The 12,502-nt window shown below is 44.4% G+C and overlaps 1 protein-coding gene and 1 long non-coding RNA gene across 2 annotated transcripts in view; both read right to left on the bottom strand.

The window, feature by feature from the left end:
* The window catches only part of LOC307220594, a 144,469-nt gene that overhangs the window by 35,212 nt on the left and 96,755 nt on the right, over positions 1-12,502 (bottom strand). The gene's annotated exons all lie outside the window — the stretch shown is intronic.
* LOC307220388 (CTTNBP2 N-terminal-like protein) overlaps positions 1-12,502 on the bottom strand; it is a 38,291-nt gene that overhangs the window by 5,534 nt on the left and 20,255 nt on the right. The window contains exons 3-4 of the mRNA XM_079984339.1: positions 1,486-1,716; positions 150-257 (exon numbers count right to left, since the gene is read on the bottom strand). Of these exons, the coding sequence (XP_079840465.1) occupies positions 150-257; positions 1,486-1,716 (339 nt within the window). The remainder of the gene's footprint in view (positions 1-149; positions 258-1,485; positions 1,717-12,502) is intronic.

The following is a 12,502-nucleotide window of genomic DNA, read 5'->3' as shown; positions in this document are numbered from 1 at the left end:
TCCATGTTTGCAGGGGGAGATCCAACTCTCGGAGACAGAAATACTGGTGCTGGCTGCCGGTCTCCTCACCCACGCAAAGCAGGTTCTCCGTGTTAAACAGCAATTAATCCCTCCTCCCTGAACGCTGAGTAAGGAGTGAGAGGGCATACCTGTTGGGTGAGCCGCTCTCGCTCCTTTTCCAGCATGTACGTGACATCATCCCCTTCAGCAGTATCTTGGGCGTGCCTCTGCCTCTCTTCCTCAAGATCCAAGATTACCTTTCAAAAGAGAAAAGAACACCATCCATCACCTTGAAAGACAGCAATAATTACAGGTGTATCCAGATGTGCACGCCAGGTCCCTTTCTGCCGAAAGCAAAAATGAAAGCTCTAATGAAGGCATGCAGAACCCCTGACCTTTACTTACGTGTAAGGGCTCTGAGAAACTACACTATCAACCCACCCCCATCAATTTTCGGCAATTTTCAAGGTTTGTCCTCTTTCGGCTTGTGAAAGAAATGACAAAAACATGCACAAAGAACAGCAACAGACACGCACATAGTGACACTTTGTTGAAATAATTTGCTGAACAATTCTGAAAACCTGAATCAGTTGTTATATGAATTTGAGCCCAGCAGAAGAAAACCTAAACAGATGGACAAAAACAGACGGTCAGAAGAATGAAAGTCTTCTGGATGCTGACTGGATCAAAAATGAAATTTGTACAAATACAGTTTTGTTGTCTGTTAATTTAGAGAGACAACTGTTTCAGTCACTAGCAGCACAAAGCCAGGGAGAGAAAAGGGGGAATCTTGTAGCACTTCACACAATTCTACCTCAAGTGCTTTAAAACCTGATTTGAGCAGCATTTGGTAACAGCTGGGAGCTGGAGATTGTTTCCAGCCCCATTCCAAGAGAATCATGGTGCATGAAAGAGCTTTGACCGCTAGAGTTGGTCAGTTGTTTAACGCAGTAATAAGAAAATGATCTGAATTCCCCTTTGGATCTTGAAGTATGGGTTCCCCCAACAAAATTTAAAAATTTGGCTTTGTAATTCGGAATTTATATGATGTGATTGGCCAGTTAATAAAAATTATTTTTTTAAAAAATAGAGTTGGTCAGTTGTTCCCCTGCTCTGAACCAAGTCAGTGTGGCTGAGGGAGCCTTTGGCCCAGAGGCCTGAGCTTCTCCACCCCTGAGCTAGATCATCTTTAATCAATTCTGAGACATTTCCTGTGGTTCCAAGAGCAGCATCAGTAATAAAAATCACAGTACATTTGTGTTTTATTATCTGAAGAGTGCTAGTTAGAGGCATCATATAGAGAATGTTAGCCCTGCAACGTAATTTTACTGAACGTAAGCAACATTTGAGACCCAGAAATGTGCCAAACAGCAATGAAAATGTCACATCAAATTATAAAAGTGGTCCAATATGTAATGTTAACCTGTTAAGCAGTATCTTTCTTTCTTTTTTCCCCTTCCCTCCCTCCCACCTCATGAAACCCACCTTTCGATGCCTGCTCTCTGCAGCTGCGAGTTGGGACAACATTTTTTCCTGCATATTCTTGCAGTGTTTCATCACAACCTTCAGGATGGACAAGGGATTGGCACAAACCGGCTGCTTATCGCCATGGTTCTCTTCCTTCAGTGCCTCAAAATCCCTCTGAAGAGCCATCAGCGGATCACTGATGTTGAATTTTCCATAGCGCTCTTCAATGAAAGCATCTCGGCGCTGGGCCTGAAACACATTATCAAGTTTTTCACGTTGTTAGCTACCAAAGAAAAGGAAAAAGAGAACCCTCAAGATAATATCCTCATGGAAACAGGAGTCATGAAAGGCTGGTCTGAGTAAAAGACCAGCATAATGACCAGCTGAGATGCACCGCATAATGACCAGCTGAGATGAGGAGACATTCTAGAGGCCCCGACAAACAATAGGGGGACTTAACCCCCCAAAAGAGAGTCACTTATGACAACATTGCAATGCTTATGGTAGTTATCACAGGAGCCAACTCCTAGAGGCCGAGGGGTCTTTGCCCCCCCCAAATATTTGAGCTCCTCGCCAAGTTAATGGACATTATTATTCAAATGGTGTGCATGCACTGTGTCATGTGATTGATTATGTGGTGCGGGAATCACCTGCCCCACTCAATATTTTATTCAAGTTGGCACCCTGGTAGTTATTGCTTACAACAACAACATATTTTTATACGTACAGTGGTACCTTGGGTTACATACGCTTCCGCTAACCCAGAAATAGTACCTCGGGTTAAGAACTTTGCTTCAGGATGAGAACAGAAATTGTGCTCTGGTGGTGCGGTGACAGTGGTAGGCCCCAATAGCTAAAGTGGTGCTTCAGGTTAAGAACAGTTTCAGGTTAAGAACGGACCTCTGGAACAAATTAAGTACTTAACCCGAGGTACCCCTGTAATTTCACCGGTGTAATATACCATCTATACATCATTTTCATCATATTTTCTTTCAAGGCATTGCAAGCTGTAAATTTTATTCTTTCTTTCCACAACCTCTCCCATTCTTTAAGCTGTATGTTATATCCAAAATCTGGTCAACCTTCCCAGTTTGGGTGCACTGAATGTACCATATGATTTCCAAATTGTCTTTGGCCTTTGTGTTCATTAGTGCTTCAAGATGCTATATAGTCTTCCATAGTCTCCCATCACACCTCTTGGGTAAAGTTAGTACAGTGGTACCTTGGGTTACATACGCTTCAGGTTACAGACTCTGCTAACCCAGAAATAGTCCCTCGGGTTAAGAACTTTGCTTCAGGATGAGAACAGAAATAATGCTCCGGCGGCGCAGCAGCAGTGGGAGGCCCCTTTAGCTAAAGTGGTGCTTCTGGTTAAGAACAGTTTCAGGTTAAGAACGGACCTCCGGAACGAATTACCGTATTTTTCGCTCTATAAGACACACCAGACCATAAGACGCACCTAGTTTTTGGAGGAGGAAAACAAGAAAAAAATATTCTGAATCCCAGAAGCCAGAAAAGCAAGAGGGATCACTGCGCAGCGAAAGCAGCGATCCCTCTCGCTGTTCTGGCTTCTGGGATAGCTGCGCAGCCTGTATTCGCTCCATAAGACGCACACACATTTCCCCTTACTTTTTAGGAGGGAAAAAGTGAGTCTTATAGAGCAAAAAATACAGTAAGTACTTAACCCGAGGTACCACTGTAGGTGGTTCCTTCTATTAGGATAGACTGAATGGATCCGAAGAGGGGAGGGAAGCAGTAAAGGACCACCAGGGACTGCCACCCCGCTGAGCTTTCCCCTTTTGTGCAGAGGCAGGATCAGGGCCCCAGTCAGTAGGGCTTGCTGTTGGAGAATGGCTGGGAGGCAAGCCTGCAGTCAGACAAGGCCTGCTATTCCTCCTCCCTGTTGTGTGGCCCTGATACAACAGATAAGGAAGAGTTACGGACTCATTGTTAAAACCGTGTTGTAATGGTTCTAGGGGTTGCTCGTGCGTAAGTCGTCGCCACACCTGGCTGAGTCACCTGGGGGAACCCTTTCTGTCCGGACAGCCACCCATCCGTGGCTGTCTCAATCGCTGGCAGAATCCGTCAGTGGGTGTTTCTTGAACTTCTTCCAGCAAAGAAGTTCTTTGACTCCAAGTCTCCGCGGAAGTCTTCTGCGCAGGGAGGGTGTGGGCAGCGGAGGACCCGTGCTCTCCCCGCTGGTCTCCGGCGAGGAGTCATAGAGCCTCCTCACCAATTCCCCCATCTGCCCCCCTTCTCCACTGGTGCTACGCTGATTTCCTTCCCCCGCAGATGGGCTGCTTCTCTCCTTCCCGGGACGCTCTCCGGAATCCCTCTGGAGCCCTCCCTCCTCCTCTGGCTCCGATGGCAGTTCCCTGACACGTGTTTATGGAAGACAATCTTACTCGGCTACGAGGGATCGCCAAAGAAGAAGAAGGGGAGAAGCACAACTGTTGAAAACTAGGCTTCAGAGTTCCTTTGGTGCTGGCATTAACCTTTTTTTAAAAGCACTGTGTCTGGGTCCATCTGACAAACCACAGTGCACAGGGGCTCTTGCCTCAGAACACAATGTTATGTGTGATACTGAAATTAATACCTTATTACAAGCCACAAAGGAGAGCAGAAACCTGATCAGTATCCCTTCCTCCAGCCATGATTTGCGCCATCATTAACTACAGCTATCAATTTACACCACCACTTTTCCCAGCAGGAAATCATTTGCAGGAAAAGGAAGCCCAGCTTCCAAACGCAGAGGTCTGTGGTTGTTTTAATTACTGCCAAAAAAGAAATTCCCAAGATCAGCACAAAGGAACCCTTTCAGCCGAAGAACCAAGGGTCACACACATCCCTATGACCCCTTTGTGTTAGCTTGCGATGACTGATGAACACATCAAGGCTGGGCAGTTGCTGGCTGGGCAGCCTGCTTCCTCTTCCATTGTTGACAACCCTGGGCTAACAGATTACAAATGCACACAGGGATCTATTTATAAACTACAATGTAGTAAAGCGGACTTGATAATGGGTCACAAAAGAGTCCAGGATTTGCTTTAGATCTGGGCATTTGAAAGGGATTAAATTTCTCCAAGCAGTGGGGTTCAGCAATTTTACAAACAAGAGTGGCTTGAGAAACCTTGCCAGATGGGCGGGGTATAAATAAATTACCGTAATTTTTTTGCCCCATAGGGCGCACTGCCCCATAGGACGCACCTAGTTTTTTTTGGGGGGGGGGGAATAAAGGGGAAAAAATCCCCCTCCCAGCCCAAGCTTCCCCCGACCCCAGCCCCCAGAACAGCCTGCTATCCGCAAGCCTAGGGAGCCGCGCCGGTCTCCCCAGGCTTGTGGAGAGCTGCGCGGAGCTGGGCGCGCTCTTCAGCACGCTCCAGGCTTCGGAATGCAGGCAGCTCTGCGCAACCTTTGGGAGCCCGGTGCGGCTTCGCACCGGGCTCCCTAGGGTTGCGCAGAGCTGCGGGAAGCCTGGGAGTGCAGGCAGCTCTGCACAACCCTTGTGAGCCCGGCGCGAAGTTGCGCCGGTCTCCCAAGGGTTGCGCTGAGCTTCCTGAAGCCTGAAGAGCGAGAGGGGTCAGTGCGCATCGACCCCTCTCGCTCTCCAGGCTTCAGCGAAAGCCTGCATTCGCCCCATAAGACGCACACACATTTCCCCTTCATTTTTTGAAGGGAAAAAGTGCGTCCTATAGGGCAAAAAATACGGTATTATTATTATTATTATTATTATTATTATTATTGGTATTGGTATTATTAGTTAGGCGGTATCTCCTCTTGCAATGTAAGAAGGCACCACTTTTCGTTCTGCCCTGCATTTGCCACTTGCAGCATTGTTTCCATTCCACTACAATGCGTCTTCCACCAAAAATGGCATTATTTGCCTCACTGTCCACTGTGGTGAATTCTGTAACTTAATTCACATTAAGTAATCATGCAAATTACACTGTCACCACAGTTTTCTACCCAGGTTATATCAATGCAAAGGGAATGCAATGCAAATGAAGGGTAGGACCACGATCAACTACATATTGTCTGTGGACTGAATGCAACAACAATGAATCTTATTCACTGGGTTGATTTCCCTTCTAGATATGGGACGAATAAATAAACAGCAATTTCTGCTCCTATTTCCATTTCTCTGTCTTTCCTACTCTTCTCCCCTAATTTCTACCAAACACTCACAACCGGCAGTAGGAAGCTGCAGGGCAGGGTAGCTGGGTTTGAGAACTCATTTTATGGTAATGACAAATATATTGTCTTTCAGAAATCCAACCTCCCTTGGAAACTCAGCAGACCACTAGGCTTGTTGTTGTTTAGTCGTTTAGTCGTGTCCGACTCTTCGTGACCCCATGGACCAGAGAACGCCAGGCACTCCTGTCCTCCACTGCCCCCCGCAGCTTGGTCAGACTCATGCTGGTAACCTCGAAAACACTATCCAACCATCTCGTCCTCTGTCACCCCCTTCTCCTTGTGCCCTCCATCTTTCCCAACATCAGGGTCTTCTCCAGGGAGTCTTCTCTTCTCATGAGGTGGCCAAAGTACTGGAGCCTCAGCTTCACAATCTGTCCTTCCAGTGAGCACTCAGGGCTGATTTCCTTCAGAATGGAGAGGTTTGATCTTCTTGCAGTCCATGGGACTCTCAAGAGTCTCCTCCAGCACCAGAATTAAAAAGCATGATTCTTCGGCGATCAGCCTTCTTTATGGTCCAGCTCTCACTTCCATACATCACTACTGGGAAAACCACAGCTTTAACTATACGGACCTTTGTTGGCAAGGTGATGTCTCTACTTCTCAAGATGCTGTCTAGGCCTGTCATTGCCCTTCTCCCAAGAAGCAGGCGTCTTTTAATTTCGTGGCTGCTGTCACCATCTGCAGTGATCATGGAGCCCAAGAAAGTAAAATCTCTCACTGCCTCCATTTCTTCCCCTTCTATTTGACAGGAGGTGATGGGACCAGTAGCCATGATCTTCGTTTTTTTGATGTTGAGCTTCAGACCATATTTTGCACTCTCCTCTTTCACCCTCAATAAAAGGGCCACTAGGCTAGCTCACATAGAATCATAGAGTTGGAAGAGACCACAAGGGCCATCGAGTCCAACCCCCTGCCAAGCAGGAAACACCATCATAGAATGGACCACTCCTCCATACAGGAACTCAAACGGAGTTGATGGCAGTCCTGACTTCTGTGTGACCTGTTTTCTTGTGCATTTCCTTTTCAAATTGCTCCTGAACCCTGCCTCTCACTTTAGAGATTCTGGAGTTAGTCTGCCGGAAAAGTTAAGCCCCATGGCTGGCATAACTGGGGGTGAAGTCGGCTGAAACTTTTTGGAGAGAGGCTGGGAGGTGACTTTCACCCCCACCTGAAACCCTGGAGAGCACTACCAGTCAGAGTAGACATTACTAGGCTAGACGGATCAGTGATCTAACTTGGTATATAAGGCAGCTTTTTATGTTCTGCTCCTGCTATCTGATGGCACAACAAAAGACTGCCACTTACATAAAGGTTTCTTGACTTGGCAAGGCATATTTGACAGGTCAGTCTTTGCTCTCTCGACTCCATATGCAAAACAATTATAGACTGGGGGGGGGGAGTGTCTTTTACGTCACTTTGTTCAACAATATCACCCCACTGGCATTGTATGTTCTGGCTCAAAGCTGCTTCGTACATTTACTGGTACACGTCAGACAGTTCCACTTCTGGCATTTTAGCTGTAGTGGATCTGTCAAGAATGTGCTAAAACGAAACAGTGAAGCAGCCCTCCATCTGAAGGCTAATGGAAAATTTTTGCTCTCCTGGCTGTTCTGGGAAATCCATCCTTCCTTGTTCAAGGCACATAAAAGCTCTCGGCGCACAAAACAAGTCCCAGTTTACCGACTGAATCACATGTTCTGAACCACAGACACCACCACTGTCCCACTCTGGGATGAGAACACTGATACCCATTTAGAACTACTGAGCAGAGAACAACAAGGCATTTCATGAATCGCTTCTACAACTGGAGAGGAAAAACACCCCAGGAAATTTAAGAAGCGGAATGGTACTAGCCTAATCTCAGTCCACACAAATACGAAATGAAAGAGCAGCGCCGCTTCACTTAACGACTGTTCAGTGAATGTAAAGCCAGTCTGGAGAGCGAGACTGCTGATCTACCACATATTCATCGCTGTGAGGATTGAAGCATGCAGAAGAGTAATCCTACAGAGAATCCGAGATTAATTTATACAAAAGCAGCAAAGTAATTCTCTCCTGTTACTATTTGTCTCTTCAAAATCTGTTCTTAACTAGCTTAAGAAGAGCGCCAAACCGGTATGGTTTGCATACTCCCAACGCAGCTTATAATGTCATTTCAAATAAGCCTGACCTGATTAAGTTTTGACTACAGTAAACCTAATGAGATGGGGCAAAGCTATTCAGAAAAGAACGGCCCTCCAAAGGTAAGCTTCTGGGATCCAGAAAAACCAGAGACTGCATTCTGTTCAAAACTTCTAGTCACTTACACAAGGTAGATGCTTTAAAGGCTTTTAAAGGACACAGCCACTGTGAATGCCCATGTTTCTCATGGTACAGGGGCTCTCCCCCGATTAGTAAAAGCCTGATCAAGTACAGAGGTTATTTGCATTAGAAAAAGAATTCACAAACAGCATTTATGGCAGGGAAACGAAAACATTTGGAAATAGTCATGTTTTCCCAGCTGTTTAGGATTACTATGAACATCAAAAAGGAAATAGGAAAAAGAACAGTAAACAAAAATACCGAAATATATACAGGGGCTGAAATTAAAAGTACACCAAGGTAACAACAACAAAATTACAGGTAGATTTCTGAATGACTCAGTGACTCCAACAAGGGGTTGTATTATTGACTTGCTTTCAGGTAAGAAGGCACAACAATTCTCAAAATTGAAGGATAAATGTTTAACAACCTGGTCATCAAGGCCTCTTGAGAATGTAAATCAGTCTTTCATCCTTTCTAGGTGGGAGTTAGCAAAGACCTCCTGCAAAGAAAATCCCCCAGATGGTTTCAGATCCACTTCTGAAAGGTCAGTAATTTTGAGACACATTTTCTTACGAAAACAGGGCACTTCTGAGAAGTATTATAGCCCCAGAAGAGGCTGCATATCCAGATACATGTGAAGAGAATTAGAGAAGAACTGGAGCAGGAATGAAACGTTTTTCTTCTACCACCAAATAGCAAGAGCAGCTCCTTTAAGCAAAACTATTCCTAATGTTTATTGTTCACAAAGCACCTTGGGGTTCATGTGGTTAAAAAAATGTAGGCTTTCTTGACAGAGCAATCTTGTCTCCTGCAAGCCTAACAAGGGAGCTGTGCTGTGCTTGCACACGCACTAGACATCTGGGGATCTTTATGAACACAAACACATGGTTAAGCCATACCAAATTAAGTACAGTAGCCCTTTCAGCATCAATAAAGACTTTAATTTTAAACAGTAGCCCTATAAAGCAATAGCTCTGCTGAGTCTGTTAAACAACATACAGCTGTCAAAACCAGCAAGCTAACCATTTGTATTATAGAAGGCAATTATGTCCTTTCTACAATCTGTAACATCTTGTTTCAGGAGCTGTTTCACAGAATGAGCCACTGTTGGGCAGAAATGATTCAGGGATGTCCCTAAGATACATGTTTATTGTCATAAAATGTATACACCGCTAGACTGAGGTTTATTTACAATAAAGATGAAACTATAAAATTATCACTTAGAAAATTAACAACAATAATTTAAGACTTTAGAAAAGTTAAAACAACAATAGACAAAAGCAGATTAAAACTTGCATCAACTTTCTGAACATCTGGGTAGGATCTGGTCTGAAGGCCCATGAAGCCAACAGCCTAGATTCCATGATGGTCTAAAAGGTGGGTTAGAAATGTAATATATCATAAATACATATTGGCTGAAATTTTGAAGAAATTATGAGAATTCCCAACTTGTAAGCATTTTGGACAGGCACTAAGGATATGGTTCCCCCCGCTATATATTTTCAATATAGCTGTGTTTTCTTATAAGTCCTGCAAGCAATCTCAAAAGTCAAAGACACAAATATAGGCTTATGAATAGCCATTGTCCCAGAGCCAGTAGAAAGTCAAAATTACTGTGTGTGTATATGTTCATTTTTAACTTTGTCTAGAATTGAAAGAACAACTGTTGACAATGAAAAACTATTTAATTCACGGGTAGCCTTGTTTTGTGTGTTTTTTTAAAAAAAGAAAGCATAGAATTCTTTAAGACTAGGAAGATCTTCACCCTTCTGAAATATTGATGTAATTTGTTCAGGAGGACAAATCCTTACAGCCTGGTGAGATTAGGAAAGCAGGAAAGAGACCGAATCATGAGATGTTAACTTATTTGATAAGGTATTATTATTCTTTTCATAAAGAATAATCATGCACATTTTGATCCAATAGTCACTTGCCGCATTTCTTATTTAACATGGAACTATGCACACAATGCAACCAGTTTGTCCAAATTTGGATGACACAGCAAGTGGCAGTTAATCTAAAACTGGAACAAAAGATTTCCAATTCCTTGCACCCACGCTGGGAAGCAAGCTTTGTTCCGTATCTATGAGAGTAATAGATCATTCTTGGTTTGCTTGAAAAAGGAATACTTCTAACTCTATCTAATGTTCTCAAGACCAGGGGGTGTGGGGGACACCCTGTTTCGCATGAGGTGGCACATCTCTGGAAGGAGCAGGTCTGTAACCTGTGGGTGCTCTTGGAGCCAACACTGTAACTGGAAGCCACAGTGGCCAGGTGTGCCTTTTTCCAGCTACGGCTGGTTCACCAGCTATGTCCCCTTTTTGACAGAGAAGACTTTGGTACTCCATGTTCAGGTAATTTCCAGACTGGATTATTGCAATGGGCTGTACATGAGGTTGCCCTTGAAGACTACCTCTGAAACTTCAGCTGGTCCAAAATGCCACAACCAGATTACTGACTGGGATTCCTTTTAGAACTCACATAATACCTGCTTTAAAACAGTTCCATGGGCTACAAGTTCATGTCTGGGTCCAATTCAAGTGCTCACATTAATGTTTAAAAGGTCTCAAATATTTGAACGACAGTCAACTTCCCTACAGACCCTTTTGGATCTTAAAGTCAACAGATCTCTTTAGAAGCTTGGAATGGTGCCAGTGGCCCTGGAGAGGGTGTTCTCTGTGGTGGCCCTTAAAGGTAAAGGTATAGGAACCCCTGACCATTAGGGGTCCGGGTCATGTGGCCAGCATGACTAAGCCGCTTCTGGCGAACCAGAGAAGTGCACGGAAACACCATTTACCTTCCCGCCGGAGCGGTACCTATTGATCTACTTGCACTTTGACGTGCTTTCGAACTGCTAGGTTGGCAGGAGCAGGAACCGGGCAACGAGAACTCACCTCGTCGCGGGGATTCGAACCGCCGACCTTCTGATCGGCAAGTCCTAGGCTCTGTGGTTTAACCCACAGCACCACCCACATCCCTGTGGTGGCCCTTAGGTTATGCAATTCTGCGCCTACAGAGATTCACCTGACACCTCCATTATAGTTTTTGTCGTATGAAGGTGCATCCTTGTTTAGGCCCCCTGCATCAACTCTAATGCTCTTTGTCCCCACTGAGGGAGAGAAGACTTGCTTAATTATTACCATATTTTTTGCTCTATAAGACTCACTTTTTCCCTTCTAAAAAGTAAGGGGGAATGTGTGTGCGTCTTATGGAGCGAATGCAGGCTGTGCAGCTATCCCAGAAGCCAGAACAGCAAGAGGGATTGCTGCTTTCACTGCACAGCGATCCCTCTTGCTGTTCTGGCTTCTGAGATTCAGAATATTTTTTTTCTTGTTTTCCTCCTCCAAAAACTAGGTGCGTCTTGTGGTATGGTGCGTCTTATAGAGTGAAAAATACAGTATATTTCTGTCCTACCTTCCCTCCCAGGAGCTCAGCATGTCTCTCCCCCTCCCACAGGCCCTTTATCCTCACAACAACTCCTATGAGGTAGGTTAGGCTGCAAGACTATGACTGGCCCAAGATCATTCTCAAAGCTTCATGGCTCAGTGAGGATTTGAACCCTGGTTACCCAGGTCCTAGGTTCAGCACTCTAACCACTACACCACACTGATGAAGGCTGTGGGCACATGGCAGCTGGAGTAATGAGCAGAGGAAATGGGAAAGATGCCACTGAGTACAGGCCAGTATGGAATTAAGAAGCGCTCAATGCATGAAGCAAGATACACTTTGAAAAGAAGAAACGGGAAGTGTTGAGGATTTTTGCGCTTCTGTGGGAGAAATGCTTAGCGCTGACTTTTTCTTCTTCTTTTGTATTCCTTGGTTCTTTCTTTACAAAGGGCTTAACCAACTGATTCCTCCTGACCTGCAATACATCCCACAATTAGCATTTTTGAAGCAAAGAAATAGAGCTCTACTATCCACATTTATTTTCCCATTTTAACATCAAACAAGCAAGCTACTTAAACTCCTGGCTTCACTGTAGGATTAAACCACACAATTCTCAAGCGGCTTTCATTTATACAGAATGGCCTCTTCTAGAAAACAGAAAATGGCATCCTCTTTAAATAGCTCACCATGCAATCTTGAACTTCCTTATTCCTAGTTTCCCCCCTAGAGACAGATGTTTGAAAATAAATACAGGCTGAGGTCATAAACAGAGGGTAGGAAGAAAATGAGAACAGACTAAGGCAAGAAAGTAATCTATCAGCCAGAAACACGATAAAAGACTGAACCTCTTATCTCTAGTCCACAGAAGCTCTAGATCCCAGTGATGCTCTGTATAAAAAGGCTTTAAAAAGTTACCAGTGTACACTATTAAAATAAAATACAGCACACAAGGTTTATTTGGCTAATCGCATTAAAATCTCAGTCCAGTGGACAAAGCCTGATCTATCGACTTGATATTAAAAAACGAGCAAGATACTTTGTCTACACTTTTTCCTTGTCTACAGAATGAAAATTTGCACCCGGTGCCTTTAGATCACCATGAACTCAGTATATTTTTTTAATACTTCATACGGAGATTTTCCAAGTTGTA

The sequence above is a fragment of the Podarcis cretensis genome (assembly GCF_951804945.1).
Source record: "Podarcis cretensis genome assembly, chromosome: 7".
Taxonomy (NCBI): domain Eukaryota; kingdom Metazoa; phylum Chordata; class Lepidosauria; order Squamata; family Lacertidae; genus Podarcis; species Podarcis cretensis.
This window is presented reverse-complemented; position numbering and strand designations above follow the sequence as displayed.